Genomic DNA, 20791 nt, shown 5'->3' on the forward strand with positions numbered 1-20791 from the left:
AGAGCTATTAGAATTCCTCAGTAGCAGAAACTAATTAAAAAAAGGATTTTATGTTGAAAGGGAGTTTCTGAAAAAGGACTACTAAAACATAATTGCAAACAACATCAAGGAAAAAAAAAATGCAGACGGACAAGTTATACTTGCACAAAAAGCCTAGAACTGTAAAATTATGAACCAATATTTCAATGGATGCATCTTAGACAAACGTATTTCCAGAATTTAAGGGGAGTCAAAATAAGAGTTGCCAGTACAGGAACAAAACCTGGATATAAATTTCTCCATCCTCTGTACTGTAAACATTAATTTTGTAATATTATTAGCATATACAGTACACTCTTCATAATGCCAATTTCAAACATGCTAGAATTGTTTTATTACTATAAAAATTAATTTCTAATTACTCAGATTAGTACTCAGTAATCTAATTACTAAGATCAGCTTTTTATCTGTACAAATAATGAATAATTAAAATAGCAAAATACATCTCTCTATATATATTACCTGAGGCTTAATGCATCTGCAAAAAGGAAGGAGAAATGCTCCCAGGGGTATATGTAGGATACTTTGGGGAACTGGTTTTTTACAGATTTGCAGCAGACTTGATATTGACCATCCAGTTCAAATTACTAAATAAATTAAGGAAAATAAAAGAAAAAAAATGACAAGGGAAAAAAAGAATTTCCTAAATAAGTCCTCCAAGTTTACTGTGCAAAAAAAACTGCCCCTTTTTAAAATGTCGCTCTTTATCTTCTGGGGACGTAAGGTGCTGGTTCTTGCGAAATTCTTTCCGGATCGAGCTGAGATAGAAGTCACGATCCGTGTAGCGCAAGCCACGTCCCTGACGCAACAGTGCACGATAAAGGTTTAGCACAGCTTCACGGCTCCACGTTGCCATGGAGGACGAGTTGAATAGTGAACTAAAGACACACAAAACAGAGAAAATAAAGTAATTTGAGAATTTATATCTACGTCAGTCATTTCATTTTTTCTAAAAGAATGAGTAAAATAAATCTAATCATAAAAATAAATCCAGTAATTCATAATACTAGAATTACTAGCACAGTAATAACTAATAAAGAAAATGTATGGTCATTACAAAATATTATCTTCCTGTAGATAATAGGGACATTACGTTTCTACATGATTAACAGTACAGTCTGCAGTGCTCTTATTTCAAACCCCAAAGGGTCTTTCATTCACCAGTTTAGCTTTTATCTATTTAATAGTATACCACTTCACCAAGTGAAATGTTTCAAATCTTATACGTGTCCCAATTCCTTCCTCATATATCACAACTTCTCAGCTTGTGGTATTTTATTTTATTGCTCGACATTCTGGAATCTGGGCAGAATCCTGTTTTGTTTAACTGACCTGCTCCCCAAAGGTTTTCACATCTGCATTATGGGTGGTAATTTAGCAATCATAGAATAAAGGCCATCTAGGTCAGTGTTTCTCAACCTTGACAACTTTAAGGCATGTGGACTTCAACTCCCAGAATTCCACAGCCAGCATTGCTGGCTGTGGAATTCTGGGAGTTGAAGTCCACTGCCTTAAAATTGTCAAGGTTGAGAAACACTGATCTAGGTGTATCTAGGCTCGACTTAAACCTCCCATAACGGTGCCTCTTTGTAAAATGGGCATGTTTTCCACAAAGCTGGTTATGAACTGCTCAAGCGAGACCCCAAACGTGAGTAATATGACTAAGCAGCCTGGGGTAGATGTCTCCTTCCATAAGAGGAGGAAGGAGGGCACTCAACTAAGGAGAAACTTCCTGACAGTGAGAACAATTAACCAGTGGAACAACCTGCCTCCAGAAGCGGTGAATGCTCCAACACTGGAAGTTTTTAAGAAGAGACTGGACAGCCATTTGTCCGAAATGGTATAGGGTTTCCTGCCTGAGCAGGGGGTTGGACTAGATGACCTCCAAGGTCCCTTCCAACTTTACTATTATTANTATTATTATTATTATTAAGAGGGATAGGGACCTAATAAAGACAATGAAAGGCCATCACAGGAATCTAGCAAGAGAGGAAACATTTCCTCCTTCACAATACGCTCCCACTACTCCGAGCTGGGTCTCACGCATGGAAAAAACCTAGGGAGGACCGCCGCGGACGGGTAAGCGGAAGCCTTTTGGAAGCGCTGGGACTCACCCTTGAGAGGGCGGGAAATCCTGCGACAATAAAAGAAACGGACTCCGCTTTCGATGCCTTAGAGCAGAGCCGCCGCGCTTCAGAGCTCTCAAGCCCGCCTCTTCCCGTAACCGGTAGAGTTCCCAGGGTCAAACAACAATATGCTTCCGGGTCGCGGGTCTTTTACCATAGAAAGGGAACGGTTCCGCAAAAAAAAGTCTCAGTTCCTAGTCCAGGGGTAGGCAACCTTGGCTCTTTTATGACTCGTGGACTTCAACTCCCAGAATTCCTGAGCCAGTCCACGAGTCATAAAAGAGCCAAGGTTGCCTACCCCTGTCCTAGCCAGGGGTAGGCGACCTTGGCTCTTTTATGACTCGTGGACTTCAACTCCCAGAATTCCTTAGCCAGCCAAGCTGGCTCAGGAATTCTGGGAGTTGAAGTCCACGAGTCATAAAAGAGCCAAGGTTGCCTACCCCTGTCCTAGTCCATCAATGCGTGAGAAGTGGGAGGCGGTGGGTGGGTGGTGCGGAATGGTGGGCTGGGGTGAGAGGACTGCGTCAGACTTCCGGAGAAATGTCAGCTCAGACGACCGGATCAGGGAGGCACGAGTTCCTTTTTTCTGTGTTTGCTGCCATCTAGCGGTCGTCCTGATAGTTCGAATTTCACGCAACTTCCCCCACGCTGATGCCCTCGAAATGCGTAAAAAGGACAACCGCCTGCATTCCCAGCTGCCCGATCAAGGGTCGCCCTTACAATGTTGTCTTTCCATTGCCTTCTTAAAAGTATCATCTCTGAACGCTAAAAACAGGATATTCCTGTTTGCTGTCGTGGCTTGGATCGGCAAGAGTTTTCCAAGTCAAATGACTTTCTGTTGATCCATCCGGTTTAATGTTTGTTGTCACAGAGGACAAATATAGATCTGATGGGAATCTATATTGGAGAAATATCAACAAATTGAACATTACGAGGAATTTCTTAGGAACAATTCTATTGATTTATAATTGAAGCCAATTATGTGCTTTACTAGGTTCAGTATATAAAAATACTTAGGTATGGATTTATTGTATCAAGTAAAAAAAGTGGATTCAATGACCTACATCAGCAGTTCTCTAATATTTTGGTTGTGGGTTACCTTTACATTCTTAACAACATATGAGGACCCCAGACAGCTTTGGCTTCTGTAGGATATATCTGTTGATATTTTATGTAATGATTTAAAACAGAGACATTTTAGAACATTTATTTCTCTTCGCTGACCCCTTGAGAGGGTCTCAGGGACCCCAAAGGGTCCCGAGTCTACACTTTGAGAACCACTGGCCTATGGGATTTTTTTTTCTAATTTTGAGGCTTGGTTTGGATGAAATTCTTCTCAATTGCAGTGTAAGTTCAGCCTCTGCCATTTTTATGGGTTAGAATGTCCTGTGAATCCAAATAGGATTTAAAATTCAACCAGGGTTGATGGGGTATTTTTTTCTTTAGAATTTTTTACTACTGTTTCAGAAATGTGATGTTGACTGAATGTAAGGTAAACTGAGAAACATTGGAATTGGCCAAAAGTTTCTTTTTCTTCACAATTTAAGCAGTATTCAAATATATCGTGACTCCAATTTGTCTGGGAGTAACTCCTCTGAATTCACTACTTGTAGGACTGAATTGTCAGCCCCATATGTAATACCTGCAATCTGACATAACTATAGCCACACTATGAAGTGTAAATGCTAACAGGAAATTCATTAGGGTTTTCAGTATTAGTAATACACATTCAAGCTTTGAGAAAACTAATTAGCACAAAAAGTCAACAAGGAAGTCTTATTTCTTTTTATAATAATCATCAATAATAAGTTGCATGTTGAGAGAGTATATGGATAGGAACTAGAAGAAATAATGTTTCTAGATCAAAAATTGTGTTGGAATGAAACTCGGGTTTGCTTTGAGCAATCAATTTTGAGATCATGGAGACAAAACATGATAGAAAATCAGCAGGAGGATTTCTGAGATATACATGAAGCACTTCTTTTTCTGCTGGTGGTAGATTAGGAAGCATGCTTGAATCAAATCAACAGCGCCGCCTTTTGGTTGATTTATGGACAATGAACATTCATTTTCAGAACAGAAATTAAGAGAACATAAACATGCAGTGGAAGGGGGCATGTACTCCACTTGCTTTTTGGTACAGAAACAGACAAAACATTAAGAGTATCTTAATGTTTTGGGAAGGTAGGATTTTACAGAACTAGACCTTCCCTGGTTTTCCCTTTTAGTTTTGTTCTATTCCTTTGTGGAAAAGACTTTATTTTATTTTTATATATACACACACGCACACACATACATACACACACACACACACACACACACACACACACATATCTTGAGTGTTTTTTTGATGCACCCTGTCGGCCCAAATATGGGAGGAAGAAATCCAAAAATTTAGGAAACATACATATATATATATATGTATGTATGTATGTGTATGTATGTATGTATATGTATGTATGTATATATATATTATTGGTTTTTAACTATAACAATCTCCAGTGCCTGGTATACAGCGTGTTGTCTTGGTTTATATTTTAACAAGAAAAAGGACAATAATAATTAATTAACAATCAATAATGATTAAGTTTGATAATTCCATAATTAATATATTAATGATATATTTCTTTGACAAAGACTTTAATTGAGCATGCTTTAATTCTATTTTCATTAGGACTAAAATGCAGCAAAAGTGGGATATATAATTTTTCCTAAGTTAAGAATGTGAACTTGCTTCTGAAAATGTTCATGTGAATTTTATTTAAATAGGGCACAACACATTTCTTCCCATGATGTCTCCACATCAGGGGTACTGGACATTAACTTTAATATCACTTATCAAAGTGATATCAAACAGAGACAGAAGGCACCAGGGTGAGAAATGATGCTAGGACCTAGAGATTTGCTTATTTTTTCTTGCTTACACCCTATGGAAAATTTTGAACAGTTTCCAAATCTATGAATATGAAAACCTCCCGTGGGGCAGAATTTTTGTAAAGACGAACCAAAATACCAGAAAAGAGAGTATAAGCCACTTATATCACCAGAATTCTTTACGGGGTATCCTCAAAAGGGGAGGGGAAATAGGGAACAAAGTCAGAGATTGCTGCCAGGAGATCTACAGTTCAAAGAAGGTTTCAAAACTCTAAAATGAATTCATTAGTAAAAGAGACAAAGAATAAGACAGTGTCTTGGAAATGTCTGGTGAATGAAGAATCCTCAAAAATACGGAAGATGAATAGTCTTGTGTTGTTTTAGCTGGTCTTAAAGCAAGAATAGGCGCTTTCCCATTGAGTAGTATGCCAGAAGTCTTACTGAAAGAAATAGTTGTAACTAGAACAAAATTGCATTTTATTTAACTTGTATAAGTTTATCTAAAAGTATTAAAAACAGTTAATATTAACCTTTGTGCATTTGATAATTTACAAGCATCACTTTGTAAATTATTTTGTTGCAATTTTTGGAGGGTCTCTAGCTTATGTCAATATTTTTGGGGGACTTCATAAAGTTATGGAGAGCCATGTAGTAAAAGTGTTGCATCACTATGGATAATAAATTGAATGCTAAATTCTTTCTCAACTGTTTTAATAAGATTTTTTTCAGCTTACCTAAATACTTGTGCCTATTGGTATTTCAGACTCATAATTACCTTCTGCTTTGGTGAAAGCTTGACTTTTAGGAAAGTTACTGTAAGAGATTTTCATACTGTATGTGTAATATATGTAATGGCTAGGTTTGCACAATGCCCTGAACTTCATAAGTTAGGTTTATATAAGACACTGAGACACAAAGTAGCCAACCACATTGTAGCCTTTTATGTTGGGTGAATTCAATTTTTTTGGGAATTTTATAGGCTAACACAGTATTATAGCACAGATAAGTTAAATGTTTCAAAGCACTATAGGGAAACAAAGGTGATTCTGGCTCCCCCCCCCCCCTACGGATGCATAAAACCAATTATCTCAGTTCTAAATTGTATATTTAGCAACAAATTGCTTTTGCCATGTCACAAGTTCCTATGAGTCATTGTACAATTTGATATGGTAGTTTTTATATCATTCATAGATTGGGATTGGTCTATTTGTTCTAGGGCCTGCAGTTAGGCTTTGAAAGTCTGGGCATAAAAAGATAAGAGATGGATTATATTTGCATTTGGATTTACAAGATGGTCCAATGGACTACAGCCAACATAACGTTTTGATTGAACTTGGACTTTAATATTTTACAATAAAATAAACATATATTACTTTGGTTTGGGTGTACCAAAATCTGTTCTGTACTGGTATGATGAAGGGACAAAATTGTTATTTTCTTTCCTCTTTCTTTTTCATGAAATATCCAAACTTATGACTTCCCTGGGAGACTTATTTTTTTTTTCTGCATACTTCATCTAATGTCTAAAAAATGAATCTGTAGTTGGTAAAATGTCATGCTTACTACCTCCTGCTGATTTCAGTATATAAAACACACATAGATTGCAAAGAGGAAGTGTTGTTGGCATTGGAGTTACATAGAGCAGAGTTCAGGCTTGTTCAGAAAAAAAGGAAAGGAAGTTGCATAGCTGGTTGCTAAACCAATTTAGTTCCCTACATTTTATGTAATCTGGAAATAGTGCAAAGAGGATGGCCAGTTATAGAGCAACCCCCACATGTCCCAAGGTTTCAGAAGGGCCTTTAAAAAGACAGTCATAATGATTCAGTATTGATGGGCAAACAAGGGTAATTTACTAGAATTGTGGAAAACTTCAGATTTTATTTCAAAATGGTGTTTTAGAAAAAATGGGAAAATAAATGTAGCATTTGTGTCAATGTTTAAAGTAACTGGGACTTTTCCTGAAATCTTGCAGCTATTTTAAAAAATGCATATACAATGCTATATTTGTGCACTTTGAAGATTCTTTTTGGAAACACATTTGAACCACTGTCCAGTCTTACAAGGCACCATCTGATTGAATTGTTATTGAGTTGAAGCATCAAAGGATGTGTCCAGCATCAAGATAGACTGGAATCTAGTTTTGCATGCATCAGTTTTCTGCAGTTATAAACTTAATGATTACTAGGAGTAAATGATAGTAGAAGATGGTTTTGCATTATTATATTATTTATTTTTATTTGTTTGTTCAATTTACTCTCACCGCAACCAGAAGACTCTTAGTGGATTACAATCTCATCAATTTACTTTAAACCATTCATAGAACAATACATTAAATCAGAGTAAGAAATTAAAAATGGTAATTAAAATGTCCATATAATATCAGAAACCAAGGTGAAAAACATAACCAATAGTTACATTCATAATTCAAAGCGCTTTTAAGTATCAACCTCAAGAGTCTTTTTTTATAAAAATCATTATCATAATATTAACATTTCTCCCTCCAAACGCTCTTTCTAATAAAGCTCTTGCTATCTAATAAACCAGCAACTACAGAAGAGAACCTTTAAAAAGATGCTGGAATGAGATGAAGTGTGTCTGTATGTTAAAAAGATTTTTGTGCAAATATATTTCAGATTTTCTTCTAGCAGAAGGTTCCTAGGGTCACTGGGACTGATGTCCAGTCCACTTACTCATTCATAAGAAATTCAGTCTAGCTAGTAAAAGAATATGTTTAAATCTTGATTTACCTCTGTAAACACACATTCTTTGTGCTAAAGTAGGATCTGCACCAGCTACTACGTTACTTACTGATCTGAATGTTGTTTTCCTCTAATGCAGGGGTAGTCAACCTTGGCTCTTTTATGACTCGTGGACTTCAACTCCCAGAATTCCTGAGCCAGCTAATGCTACTTTTGTTTAGATAGGGCAAATCTTCAAGATCCAGGCAGCAGTCAAATAGATGTTAAGAATCTTCTATAAACTTCTCAAGCATAAGAGGCAATTTAGTCTCAGTTGTAATGGGACTGCAGTCTTAAACTCCACCCAAATCTTTGGGCTATGATCAAGTGCACCTTTGTTGCTAGCTGTCATTCTATTGTTTACTCTTTCCATCCTGCGACAACTTCCCTCTAGTCCCTGACTAAGGCATTCTGGACTAAGGCTCGTGAAAGAGCTAAAATGCAAAACCTTTGGTCAAACCCACACTATAGAAATTACATTCAGAAGTATTATTATTATTGTTGTTGTTGTTGTTTTGTTGTTATTTCCTTAGCTTGCTTAATTTATTCTGGCTCTGGCAGAGCTTGTTGCATGCTACCATATCAGGTCCTTCAGATCTAAATTCATAAACTGTTGCTATGAGAGTAAGTCTGCTTCCATTCCATTCAGTTGAGATATTCAGAGAATATTTTGGACTCATCTGCATTGCAAGGGAAAAGTTTTATTTTATATATTGGTTCTGCTTGATTCCTTCATTGTGTTGTGTTTGTGTCTTGATGAATGGACCAGGAATGCAATGTACCTTCAGCAAATATATGTTGAAGTTTTTTTTGTAACTAATGAAGTGTTCTGTAACTAAGAGCAAGAATAAATAAACAGTAAGCCAAACAAGCTTTAGCATTACATGTAAGGTATACACCATTATCTAAATATTTCTCAATCTGACAGGTGCAAGGTCATCAGGAGAGCAAAATCAAATCAGGTAGGGATACAACCACAATTTGGCCCTGAATTAATGAATCATAATTTCAGATATTTTGTCCTTCTTCCCACTACAGTAGACTATGCTTCTGCTAGTAATAGTAGTTTCTTCAAAAAGTCCTGCAAGCCTGATTTTTCTCTTCAAATTCTTGCATCATCTTCTGGTAAGTAAAAAACAATTCACTGGCTGGTCAAAAGTATCATCAATTCCTCACACAGCTAGCAGAAGATATGACAGAGATGAAAGAGATATTTAAAGTTGTGATTATATACAGTATATGCCCATTGAAATTGCAGCACACACATTCCAGTCTTATACCAGTTTATTCAGAAGGCCAGGTTGCATAGGATTGCAGCTGTGTTTGAATTTCTATTCACCTTCTTGAAGCCATACTGGAATTGTATAAGGATCAGTTGTGACTGATGCATTCTGGTTTCATTTTCAAAAGCAACATGGGTAGGGAAAAATACTCTTAATTAGTAAAATTAGCAGCTAGAAAATCAGTTCTGTCAAGAAATATATGTAGCTGGAGCTATACAGTTGGATTCCAAATGTATAAATAGATTTCAGTTCTTGAAAGAAAGTTGATAGGACAGGCAAAATTTCCAAATACAATTTGTCTACCCAGGATTGCTCTGGATTGCGAGACATGGAAACTCCATAAACTCCACTGGCACAACCCTTTTTAGATTTCTATATTTAGTTCCACAAAGCATAGTATTCCAGACAGTATTTCACTTCTATTCAGCAAAACATTTGGATAAGAGCTTGAATAATCCTGTTGCTGGGTTTCAAATCCTTAAGCATTACCAATGTGTAAGACCATTTTCAATTTGACTACTCAGATAAGTCCTAAGACAGCTTTGAACATCCTGTAGAATTCTTGATTTATAACATTCACCTATTTATTTTAATTTGTCTAGATTGTTTTCAGTAATCATACAAAAGCTAAATTTCCTTTTAATTATTTGAAACTAAAAATGAGGGAGTATGTTTCTGTCTCATCAGTTTTCTTTTTGTACATGATATTGGAAACTTGTGACCATAATAATGATATTTCCAAATCTAAGGCCTTATATGAAAAACTGAGGCATTTCTTGTAAATATGAGCTGATGTTCTTTCTGTACAATGCACAGTATTCCTTGCAGGAAGCTTATTTATTCATTTTAAGCCTAACTAAAACAATATGACTCTGGCAAACATACAACAAAAATAAACATTAACAAAAAAGAAATAACCATACATCATTAAAAAATAAAGTTCATGATCACCAGGGAGCAATCTGTCTACCACAAAATCACATCACCATTACCCCAAAATAAAAACTGAGTCTAACCTATGACCTGCCCTGGGGACTTGCCCTGCAATAAGCTGAGTCAAATCCCAGGTGGTCACAACTCCTGCACTGCCTCTAAGTCTGTCCCCAAGGATGGCAGATTAAAGTCCCCCTCCCCCCAATCATAGGTCTGGGGGACTTCATTACAAATTCAGAGGTGGCACTGAGCAGAGCAGGCAGGGAGGCTGCCAAGTAGCAGGGAGGTGAGTAAAATAGCAGAACTCTCTATTGATTCTTAAGACTCAATCTCACAATTATGACTCAAGCACAGTTGTTTGCAGGTCAGCTCCTACAGATCTTAAGAAAACGATAGGAATCTCCCACTCTGGCTTAGAGTTGCAGTTTGGTATCCCCTGTTCATGTTTCAAAGTAAGCCACTGCCACCCTTTGCCCAGCTAGGTCTTGACAATATATGCCAGGTCAGCCATCTTATCCAGGGTCAGATAAGCAACAGCACTCTCTCAGCAATTTATAAATGTCAGCATATTGCCCCAACAGTCTAGGTCCTTATTTTACCAACCTCAGAAGGATGGAAGGCTGAGCCAACCTTGAGCCGGTCAGGATTGAATTCCTGACTATGGGCAGAGTTAGCTGCAATACTGCTTTCTAACCACTGTGCCACCAGGGCTCCTGATCTCCTAATCCCAGACCTCATGAGGAGCATTATTAGAGGCCAACCTGACATTCAAAACACCTTGCTTGCGTAAGGTTCAGTAACCAGTAGCTGAAGATGGAGGCAGAGGGTTGGAATGAGAAATTGATACAAGACATTGCTTCCACACTCCCTGTGTGTATCCCATCCTGGCTTCTGCCATATCTTCCATAACCTGTCGGCATCACAGTATTCTCCCCTGAATATAACCCCTGACCAATATCTCACCATCACCTCCTACTCCCTTTCCCCAGCCATTAAAAGTCCCATTCACACTTCAGTCTTAAACCCCCTTCCTCCAAGTTGGTAGGATAGCATCAGATGAGACACGTAGCACCTGTGAGCCAATCCCCCTCTGAAAAAATCCAACCCATTCTCACCAGAGGTGGAGGGCAAAAAAGCACACAATCTTACCAAACTAATGCAGGCCTCTAGTCCCCATTCTGTCTCCTACCTGAGTTATGTTGGGGGAGGGGGGATAGAGGGTTCAAGCCCCAATCATTCCTCAACCATGCTATCTCATAACTTGCCTCCAGCCACTCAGCATCCTTCTTCCAACTTCTAGGCACTGGATCAACCAGGCAAAGGATGAGCTTTCACAAAGACCACCAGCCAACTCCTTCTCCTGATGTTGCCTGATACTGCCACCAGGCTTTATCCTCAGTCTTTCATAAAGTCAGGGGCCAGCTGAGACCATACATCTTGCTCAACCACCAGACAAACTTGGGAGCAGATCACACCAAGCTGGGCACTGAGATCAGAATACAGCCTCAGGTAGGGGCTCTCCTCTGTGTCCGAGTTTCACAGATATCATTTGGCTAGTTGTTTGTTTTAAGGGGAAAACTGAAATGAGAAAGCACTAAGCAGTTCAGATAATGAGTTGGAAGAACATGACATTCTTTTTTCCTGTGACAAGTCCTGAGTATATTATAATATGGAATGTGGGCCAAAACGTTACTTACTTATTTTATTCTCCATTAATTGAAGACTGCTTAAACTGGTTAATATTTGAAGGTGTTTTTATACATTTTATTTAATTAGTGAGGTGCTAATTATTAATGTTATTAAATCAATTATTGCTATTTTAAATAATCCAATAATATTTCCAATATTTGGAAAACTTGGTACAGTGAGAGTGCAAATGAGTGAATGATAAAGCTGATCTTCATTGAAAAAATGAATTTTCTCTGTAGTCTGAGATCATTATATCATGTATCAGAAAGACTCATTGTGGTGTGTTTGTTCATCTTCACTTTATAAAATAGAAAACCAAACTCTATGTTAACTGCTGTAATGATTGAAGGGATGGAGATGTTTTTAAATAATATCAGCTGTCACTGGTTAATCTCTGTTCCAATCTCAAATTGCAAACAAAATATATGAAGTGGATCCATGATTTATAATGCTTAAACTTCTAATGAATAATTGACCACAGGTTAAATTATGTAGAATTCCCTTTTAATACATTGGATATATATTTCACAATGGATGTATAAAAGATCTCAGGCTTGAAACAGATATTATGAGCATGTTGAAGTTGCAGTGGAATCATATTCAAACACTTTTGTCCTTATCTTTAAATAAAATGCACTGGTTTGTTGCAAACTTGAATCAAACAGCCATTCTGAACAGTATTGTTTCAAGTATTCCAAGAGTCTCATCGTTTTTACAAGGACACTGTAAAATGATTCTATCTCTACTGCTTGGACAAAAATAGGTAAGGGAATGGAGCAAGGGGAAAATAGCATTTACATAAACACATGCTCAAAGTAGATGCTGCCATTAGGGCCCAGCCACCAACTTGTTTGTATGTTAGACAAATCTCAAGCCAATAAACAGAGAAGTTTATATTTTTTGCTCCTCTTCTTGTTCTTGTTAGTTGAATGAATCATGTTATATAGATCGTTCCTTGCTAAGCTTCTATAGCTGTTTCTATGGACAAGGTGGGAAAATGTACTTAAACAATCTTATAGGCATTTAAAAAAGGTTTCCACAAACTTTTGTTTTGAAAAATCATTCCCTTGGGTATTTTTTACATAAAGTGGGTAATAGTTCCTAGGCCAAAAATAAAGTAGAAACAAGCTTATGTTTGCAGTTCCATTGTTCCCTAGAGTAGGTTGCTGAAAACACCTCTTGATCTGTGTAGATGTAGAACATGGAACACAGAGAGATGATCCAAGTTTTAGTCCAGTGGAAAACAATTGACATAGAATGTTCCAGTGGAAAACTCTAGGTAAAGTAGCAGTGCTTCTTCCCACCTTTGAAAGAGAAAATTTAGTGTAAAATGACCTCCCAATGACTTTTTCCACTCTGTCCATAACTTTATTTGTAATGGGGAAAAAACACTTTATCAATTTACATATGCCATCAATATCCAGCTCATATCCTTTCTAAATTATCTTGATAATTATTAATAGCAATATTAAGCAATTTGTTGTAATATATAATATTTAATATAATATTTCTGCATTCTTCTGTGTCTGGATTATAAACTCTAATGCTAACGAGCCTTTTTCAGAATCCAGTGGGGACGAAGTTAATTCATATTCTTACATTGTCATGCAGTTTGTTTAAACAACTAGGATAGATGGCTGAATCAAGCTGTCACAACTGTGAGAAAAAATGGTTACATAATCTACACCCCATTAAAAAGAACACAAATATTTTAACACTGCATACTTTTCCATATATGTATGTGTGTTTATTCAGAGCTGAAAGAAACAGGTTTTCTTACCCTCTTCCTTGAGCGTCTTCCTGTTCTAGTTCGAAATAAAAACAAGCACACATCCCAGGTTCCCTTTCATTGTGTAATTTGTTTTATTTCTTCCTTTAAACATCCCTTTAAGGGTGAAATGAAATCCAACCATTTACAGAGAAAATGATTTCAGTATGTACACACTGATTTACCCTTAGAAAATTATTAATATAGGTATTATAAATTAGACTTTAGAGGACTTCTACTTATTTGGCGAGTCCCACATAAACCTTAGCCAACATGGGCCACAAAAGCTATTTCAGTTTGCTAGTATAAGATATCCCACATCCTTTCCTTGAGAAACAGAAGTCCTATTTTCAGGACTTCTCTCTGTGGTAATTATACAGGACAGTGGTGCATCCTTGTTGCCAAATTTTCTTTTTAAGCCAATGTACCAAGCCTAGTAACTTCAATGATGGTGTAATACAATTACCTCTATGTCCTAAAACTGTAGTGTTATTAAGGCCTCTGTTTCCACTGGACTTACAAGCAACATATTTTCCCTTTTAATGTTTCTCCAAAGGTGGAATAGCATCTTGGAAGTAGACATAAATGAAGGCAACAGCAGCCCCTTCCTTTATTAAAGCATTTAGCTTTTAATAGATTTACCAGACATAATATTTGTCCCTTACAATCTATGCCAGAACATGAGTGTAAGTCAGACATCTATCACTTGAAACCAGGAGTAAAAAAGAGAAAAACATAAGTGATTGGCCAGAAGCAAACAAAGAACCGATATAAATATCAGTTCAGGTTCAAAGTCTGTTTCAACTGCAATTTTTTAAAAATATAACACTTTTAAATGATTCAGAATCTCCTTGAACAGTATGTCTGCTAAAGAAAATAAAATGAGCTTCCTGTTTTTGTAATACAGATATTGGGAACATAATATGGAGCTATATATAGTAGGAGAAATAGGGAAAGTAAGGAAAGAACCTCACAGAGAATCAAATGATGAACATATACAATCCTCTAGTTAATGCCAGATATCTTATTTAACTAGAAAAACTTTTCTTAACCTAGTATTTTCCTAGATATTAAGACAGCAATTGCATTAATATTCAGCCACCACAGATTTTGCTTAAGTGGGCTTGATTGCCATTCTAAAAGCAGGTTGTGGAAGGCTAAAATAAGATGTGTCAGAATTGTACTGAACGTAGAAAATGAGAATTAGAAGAAATGGACAAAGGTGGTAGTATAGTTCCAGAAGTCTTCTAAATTGCTGTCTGTATTGTATAAGAGATTAAAAGATAATAAGATAAGAATAAAATAAAGCCATGATTAGCCTAGTTCATATAAGAAGTAAATAATAGAACTGGTCCTGACCTCTGCTATGGTAAGCTGCAGAAAATGGACTACAGGACGGAGCACATCCCAATTGCAGTCACAAAATTAGCACATCATAAAAGCTGGTAATATAAAAATCTTCTCTCTCTTTATGTACTTCTCTGTATTGAGAGAAATTTATGCTTTATAAAGAAGGTCACTGAATTCCTCCACTTGCAATTCAAGAGAGGCATAGCCTAGGACCAATATTACAGCCTGGTTTGAAAAAGGAGTAGAATGTTGTAGGAGTAAGGTGTTCTCTGAACACTATACAAATGAGAACCCAATGTCCAAATGCAGTCTGCAAAATAGGCACCACTTATCAACTACTCACTATGGCTGCCATTGAGTGTGGCAATTATGCTTAAACTTTTCAGAATATTTGTTTGAAACAGTAGAGTAGAAGGGGGTGAGGTAAAGGCTGTAAAGGAAATATATATATTTGATCAACAACCATTAAGAGGCATTATCCTATTAGCTCCAGTTATTCACGATGGCTGGGAAGGAAAAAAGAAAGAAAAGAGCCATTTCCCAAAACTAATAGTCTCCCCTACCCAACCCTACAATAGATGCCCAAAGGATTGTTATTAGTGCAAAGTTCCTTACAGTCTGTTCTATGAAACTGAATGCTAGTAGCTATATAATAAATAAATAGATGGTTCATATACTAGAAGTATTTCAAGCTGCCCTGTGCAAAAGTTTGTTGTTAATATTATTAAAGCAAAGGTTTTACTGTAAATTCTCCTTTTCTCTCCCAATAGAGGTCAGTTTCAAGTTTCACTTTGGTGCAGTTAGAGGAGGAGATCAGAACAAAGAGTCCTTTCAGTGTCCCAGAGGAATTTAGTGCTAACTTATCCATTTAGAATGGGATCTGTTCCTTAAACACAATAGTAAAAGGGGGAAAAAAATAAAGGGAGAAAAAGATGCAGGAAAGAAAAGGGGTGTGTGTGTAAAAAAACTTGTAGAAGATAAAAGAAGAGCTCAGAAACATTTTGATGACAGATGGAACCAAAAAAATTGTGCTAATGAGTGAATTAAGTATTCATGGGCATTCATTGTAAAAGTCAGGCACAGTAATAGATACAAAAGATGGAAGATTATATGTGTGTCAAAATCAATGTTGACTGAGCTGAAGGAAAGGGTACATTCTTCTAGGAAACTCCATAATAATGATATAGAAAAACATTTCATTTGTCTTTTTAAGTAAAGTTGATTGACTTGAACCCAGTACCCAGATATGCTTCAACCTCCCAGTTTATGTCTCACTGAGTATAAAAATGCAGTTTTTCCCTGTTACAGTAGTTTGGAAGCACCCCCTCTATTTCCCTTGTTCCTATCGATACTGAAGAAACATCTCCTAATTACTGTTTTTTAATGGAACTTTGGAATTACAAGCACTGAAAACTATAGTCTCTTGAGTAGTCTTCCTCAGCTTTCCAAATATGAAGTCCAACATAATAAGAGAACACTGCAGTGGACAGAGTTAGCCCTATGCCAAAGTGGACAACTTGCCATCCTTCTGATGTTGGATATCAACTCCTGTCACTTCTTATGACTGAGTGTGTGGATAGACCCTCCCGGTGGTTGAAGTTTAATTAGAACCAGAGAGCAATGGAGTTGTAGCCTAGATTCTCATTTCCTCACAAGGGTGAAGGCAAAACACTTCCTGTATCTGCAATGAAGAAACACTAAGAAAACTGGTGTTTCACTACCTTTAGTTCCTCACTAGTGGTTCTTTTGCTATTGCTACACATTTGCTTTAGCATAGCCACATGAACCCCTAAAATACTCTTTTCTGTTGTGCCCAACAGTTCTCCTTTGACATGACAAATCTTTCTCATAATATAAAGCATATGTGTCTTCTCTGGCTCAGTTTAATTTTATGATAGAGCAGGTAACAACATCTATAAAGGGAAAGTTTAACTTAATTTAACATTGACTTCATCCTTATGCTGATCACAAGATAAAAAATAGTACAGATCTCTTCTTGGTAACAAGACAGATTTTAAGCAAGCTCAGGGCTCTTTTGTACTTATCATAAAATAATTTATTTTTAAACTATTGATGAATTCATTCAAGTAACAGAATATTACTTTGCTGGTGAAGGAGCCATCCTTGAAGCGCATACCAAAAAATCCTATTCATCTTCTCCCAGCTCAAATCCTCTTTCCTGAAATTTTGCTATAGAAAAGAGTCTGTATTTAGACATTCACCACATAAAAAAAGTTAGAAGATGAACTGACAGAGTATATTGCACAGACAAAATGTGCAAAAGACAAATCACAAACAACATGGCTTGCATTCTCTAGAAGGGTAGGAATTCAAATATTGTAAAGACAGAAAAAAGTGTAAAATGCTGGGTGGATCAAACAGGGAAAGAGGTGCAGACAGGAATAACACATTATGACAAAGAAATTCTTTTTGAACTCCTCCTCATTGCTTTATTTATTTTCCTAGCAGCTAACAGAATGTAAACCTTGATCTGTTTTTTGTCCTGACTTAGGGCCATAGACACATAACTGATGGGGGGGCACTGATATATTTCATTGAAAAGAAAAGCTGCAAAAATAAATGGAACGTAGAAATGCTTGGCATTCAGATTATAAGTGTTGGCTTCTCGTTTCATTTCCATCAGATAGACACTCTCCTTCCTCGTCTCTGCCTTTGCAAACCAAATGATTGGTATTAGTACAGCAACAATATTATCTTGTCCTCAAAACAATGGCATCATAGAGCCAAGTACCTTTGCACTTCTCCTGTTTCAGAAGTAGAAAGACGGGCACTGGAGCTGACCTCTCCTTTCCTCTGAAGCATTAGACACACCCTGTTTAAGTTGCAAATGTAAACATCACATTGTGTTGCTGAAGAAGAGGGAAGTGTATCTGTGATAGCTATACTCTTTTCAAATCTGTGGGCTACAGGTTGTGCTGTCATCTTATTCTTATATTAAAGGCTAGCTATCCAAAATATATCCAAAATCAGACAGCTTTTCAACCTTCATACCCTGCCAGTTTGTAAAGTTTCCCTGAATGTCCATAATCATGAGATGGAAAGCAGAATTCTTTGGTGCTACTATGCTTCCAGTTTGTATGTGCTCCCATCTTTATATCCTCATATAACAGACACACATGGCAAAATATAAAGATCCTAGATGAGCTCAATGTCCATTTTCACTGACAAAATCTCTCTTAGTGGCCATATATTAGGAAAGCAGAACAGCCATTGATGCCAAAGTTCTTAGAAGAAACTAGGTTTTAAAAATGGAATTGAAGGCTATCCTTAGCTGTACTACAAAGGCTGTAGAGGCTTTGGCACATTCATACCCTCATACATCCACTGCATGCTCCCCAAATCCCATGTCTTACGGATGCTTCCTGCATCAGATTTTTTTTCAATCCTACAAAAAGCTAGTTCCTGGGGACAGGAATGTTCCTAGTTATTCACATAACTAGGAATCCCTTTCCACACACACATACCCTAAATCTCTTGTCTGCAGTGGGTCTGATAGTTTAGAGAGAATGTACATATCCCAGCAGAATGGGCAGGGGAAAAAAACAAAAGACAGTCTCACTTTCCCTTTTCCCCTTTTTCCATGTTTTCTCATGCAAGCCCACTCCCCTCACCCTGTTCCCTTTGCCTTCTGATAGGGATTTTCCAACAAGTAACCAAACCGTTGATAATTCTTCAAAAGGTATTTGGGGGCATACATTTGTTCTTTGGGGTCTGCAGGTGGATACTCCTGGATGGTACCATCAAACCACCCACCAGTCCGAATTAACTCCCGAATATAATTAAGGTCTCGCTTGTCCTCATAGTCACCCCAACGGGGAAAGTCCCCATTCTGAGCTGAAACCAGTTTAAAATAAATTCCTTCAGGTGTAAAACACCAAGAGCAATGCCAGCCAGCAAAGTGGAGTGGACTGCCCAGTGACCACTGTACTAGGATATGACCTGTGCTGTTTTCATACTGTCGAAAGCCTGGCATGGTATAATATTCTCTCCGGCGAAGGCGAATTCCATCACTGGCATAAACAGCCTGGAGCATTCCAACTGTACAACCAGAAACCACTTCTAGAGTACCAGGCTGCTTCCAGAAAAATCCATAGAGAGACTTGCGCATGTGGAAGGCAAAAGGTTCTGTCCAACCGTCATAGAGTTTAAGGAAAAGCACACCATCACGTGCTGGGATTTCATCTGCATCATCAATTATGAAAACATCATCAGGACGCAAATTGCGGAGGCGAGAGATGCCATCTCGAGTTAGGAAAGTACGCAGGTAATCATCAGCAATCCAGCCATCCTGGCGCCCACCAGGGGGGAAGTGATCCAGGAAGACATAGAGCACCTTGTGGCGGATGTAATCAAAGGAGCCATTAAGTAGCATCTCACGGAACTTGAGAGGGCGTGGTTCACCATATGCTGTGAAGTTTGATTCGCAAACCACAAAAGCATCCACCACATCACCTAGCTCATGAAAACGCACATCCAAGAGGTCAAATTCATGATTCACATTGATGGCATTAATGACTCTCCTGGGCACCTCCCGTGGTGTCAGACGGTCTTTTGTGGGGAGATTTGAATACTGAACCACGGTGGGAACACCACAGCTGGGTCCATGCCAGCCTGTCAGGCACACACACTCCACCCATTTACGTCGTTTTGTCCCAGTGGCACTCAGTTTACGGCCTATGCGCCCTGATATAACTCCCTCTATCTTCTCCTCTGGACGTCCTGCTAGTGGCTTTTCCAATATCTTAGTCCCTGGCTTGAAGCAGACACCACCAGCTTTAGTGTGTACAAAGTATTCTGTAGTGTCTTCAGGCAGCACAAACTCAGCTTTGTGCAGCTCCTCACCAGCTCTGCTTGGGGAAAGAGGCTGAAGCAGTGGCGAATGGGAATATAGTGGGGTACGGAGAATTTCTGGACCCCCAGAGTCAGGACTAGCCTGAGGTGTGACTGGTACATTGTTCCAAAATAAGTTAGACACCAAGTTAGGGCTAAGCGATGCCAGCTCTCTGGGGAATGTGACATAGGAGAGGGCCTTCAAGAAATGAAGGAAGGAGATGAGGCAGAGACCAGCCATGCACAGAGTCAAAAAGAGCTTGTGACGTCTCATCTTCATCCTGCAATGGAGAGAAAGGGAAGAGATGGAGCGTTTGGTCATTTTTTTTCACTAGCTTGCCAGAATACTTAAACACTTTCAAATGTCTCTTTTCCCACTACAATCATTCATTAACATAGGACACTAAGCAACCATGCTTTAGAAAGATTACATAAATAATAGAGGAAAATAAAGCCAGTGCTATGTATATAAAAATGACTTTACCAGATATGGGATAGATAAGCTATTTGGAGAAGACCAATGTTAATATAGGAAATATACGTAAATGTACACAATCGACACAATAGGATAAAACCAATGCAAAAATAATTCTGCCATGCTATTAAGCCTACTGTGACTTCAGTCACTGACCCTTGGTGTCCTAGACAAAGCTGTGGTTGCAGATTGACTAACAGGTCTTCTCAAGTCCTACTATTCTTATATGGAACTTTGTATTAATTCTGACATTCATGTAATTTCTTTTCTAAATGTCAGTTACGTTAGGAGTTTGGTTCTGAAAGATGGCCTGTAAAAGCACTAAAGAAAATGAACTAAGCAGTTAAATTATACATAGAGGTAGCTCTGATACCATTTTGAATAACTATATAAACACTTACATATTAAGTCATGCAAAAATGGCAATATTCATTGAAGTAATTAATGTTAGTTGAAATCCTAAAATTTTACATCTTGGCTTTCCTTCAGCCGAAAAGAGTTTCCAGTTATTCTCCACAATGGCAACCCTAAGATGAAGGATGGAGAGAATGATTGGCTCATCAAGTTTTCTGCACAGTTTTCTTATTCCCAAAAGGAAGACAATTTTAGAGATGGCAAGGAAGTCATTGTCTTTTATGGGCACTATGAATCACGTGATCTTGACA

The 20791-nt window shown here is 37.7% G+C and overlaps 2 protein-coding genes across 2 annotated transcripts in view; both read right to left on the reverse strand.

Annotated features, from left to right (window-relative positions):
• MIEF1 (mitochondrial elongation factor 1) overlaps nucleotides 1-531 on the reverse strand; it is a 5170-nt gene extending 4639 nt beyond the window's left edge. Inside the window, exon 1 of the mRNA XM_015816717.1 lies at nucleotides 502-531. The gene's annotated coding sequence lies outside the window, so the exon portion shown is untranslated. The remainder of the gene's footprint in view (nucleotides 1-501) is intronic.
• Nucleotides 532-18394: 17863 nt separating this feature from the next.
• MGAT3 (mannosyl (beta-1,4-)-glycoprotein beta-1,4-N-acetylglucosaminyltransferase) lies at nucleotides 18395-19931 on the reverse strand. Its single transcript, XM_015816726.1, has one exon. The coding sequence runs from the start codon at nucleotides 19929-19931 to the stop codon at nucleotides 18429-18431; it is 1503 nt and encodes a 500-aa protein (XP_015672212.1). The 3' UTR covers nucleotides 18395-18428.
• Between the last annotated feature and the right edge of the window lie 860 nt (nucleotides 19932-20791).

Source organism: Protobothrops mucrosquamatus, unplaced genomic scaffold (assembly GCF_001527695.2).
Source record: "Protobothrops mucrosquamatus isolate PMUCROS unplaced genomic scaffold, P.Mucros_1.0 scaffold486, whole genome shotgun sequence".
In the NCBI taxonomy this organism is placed as follows: domain Eukaryota; kingdom Metazoa; phylum Chordata; class Lepidosauria; order Squamata; family Viperidae; genus Protobothrops; species Protobothrops mucrosquamatus.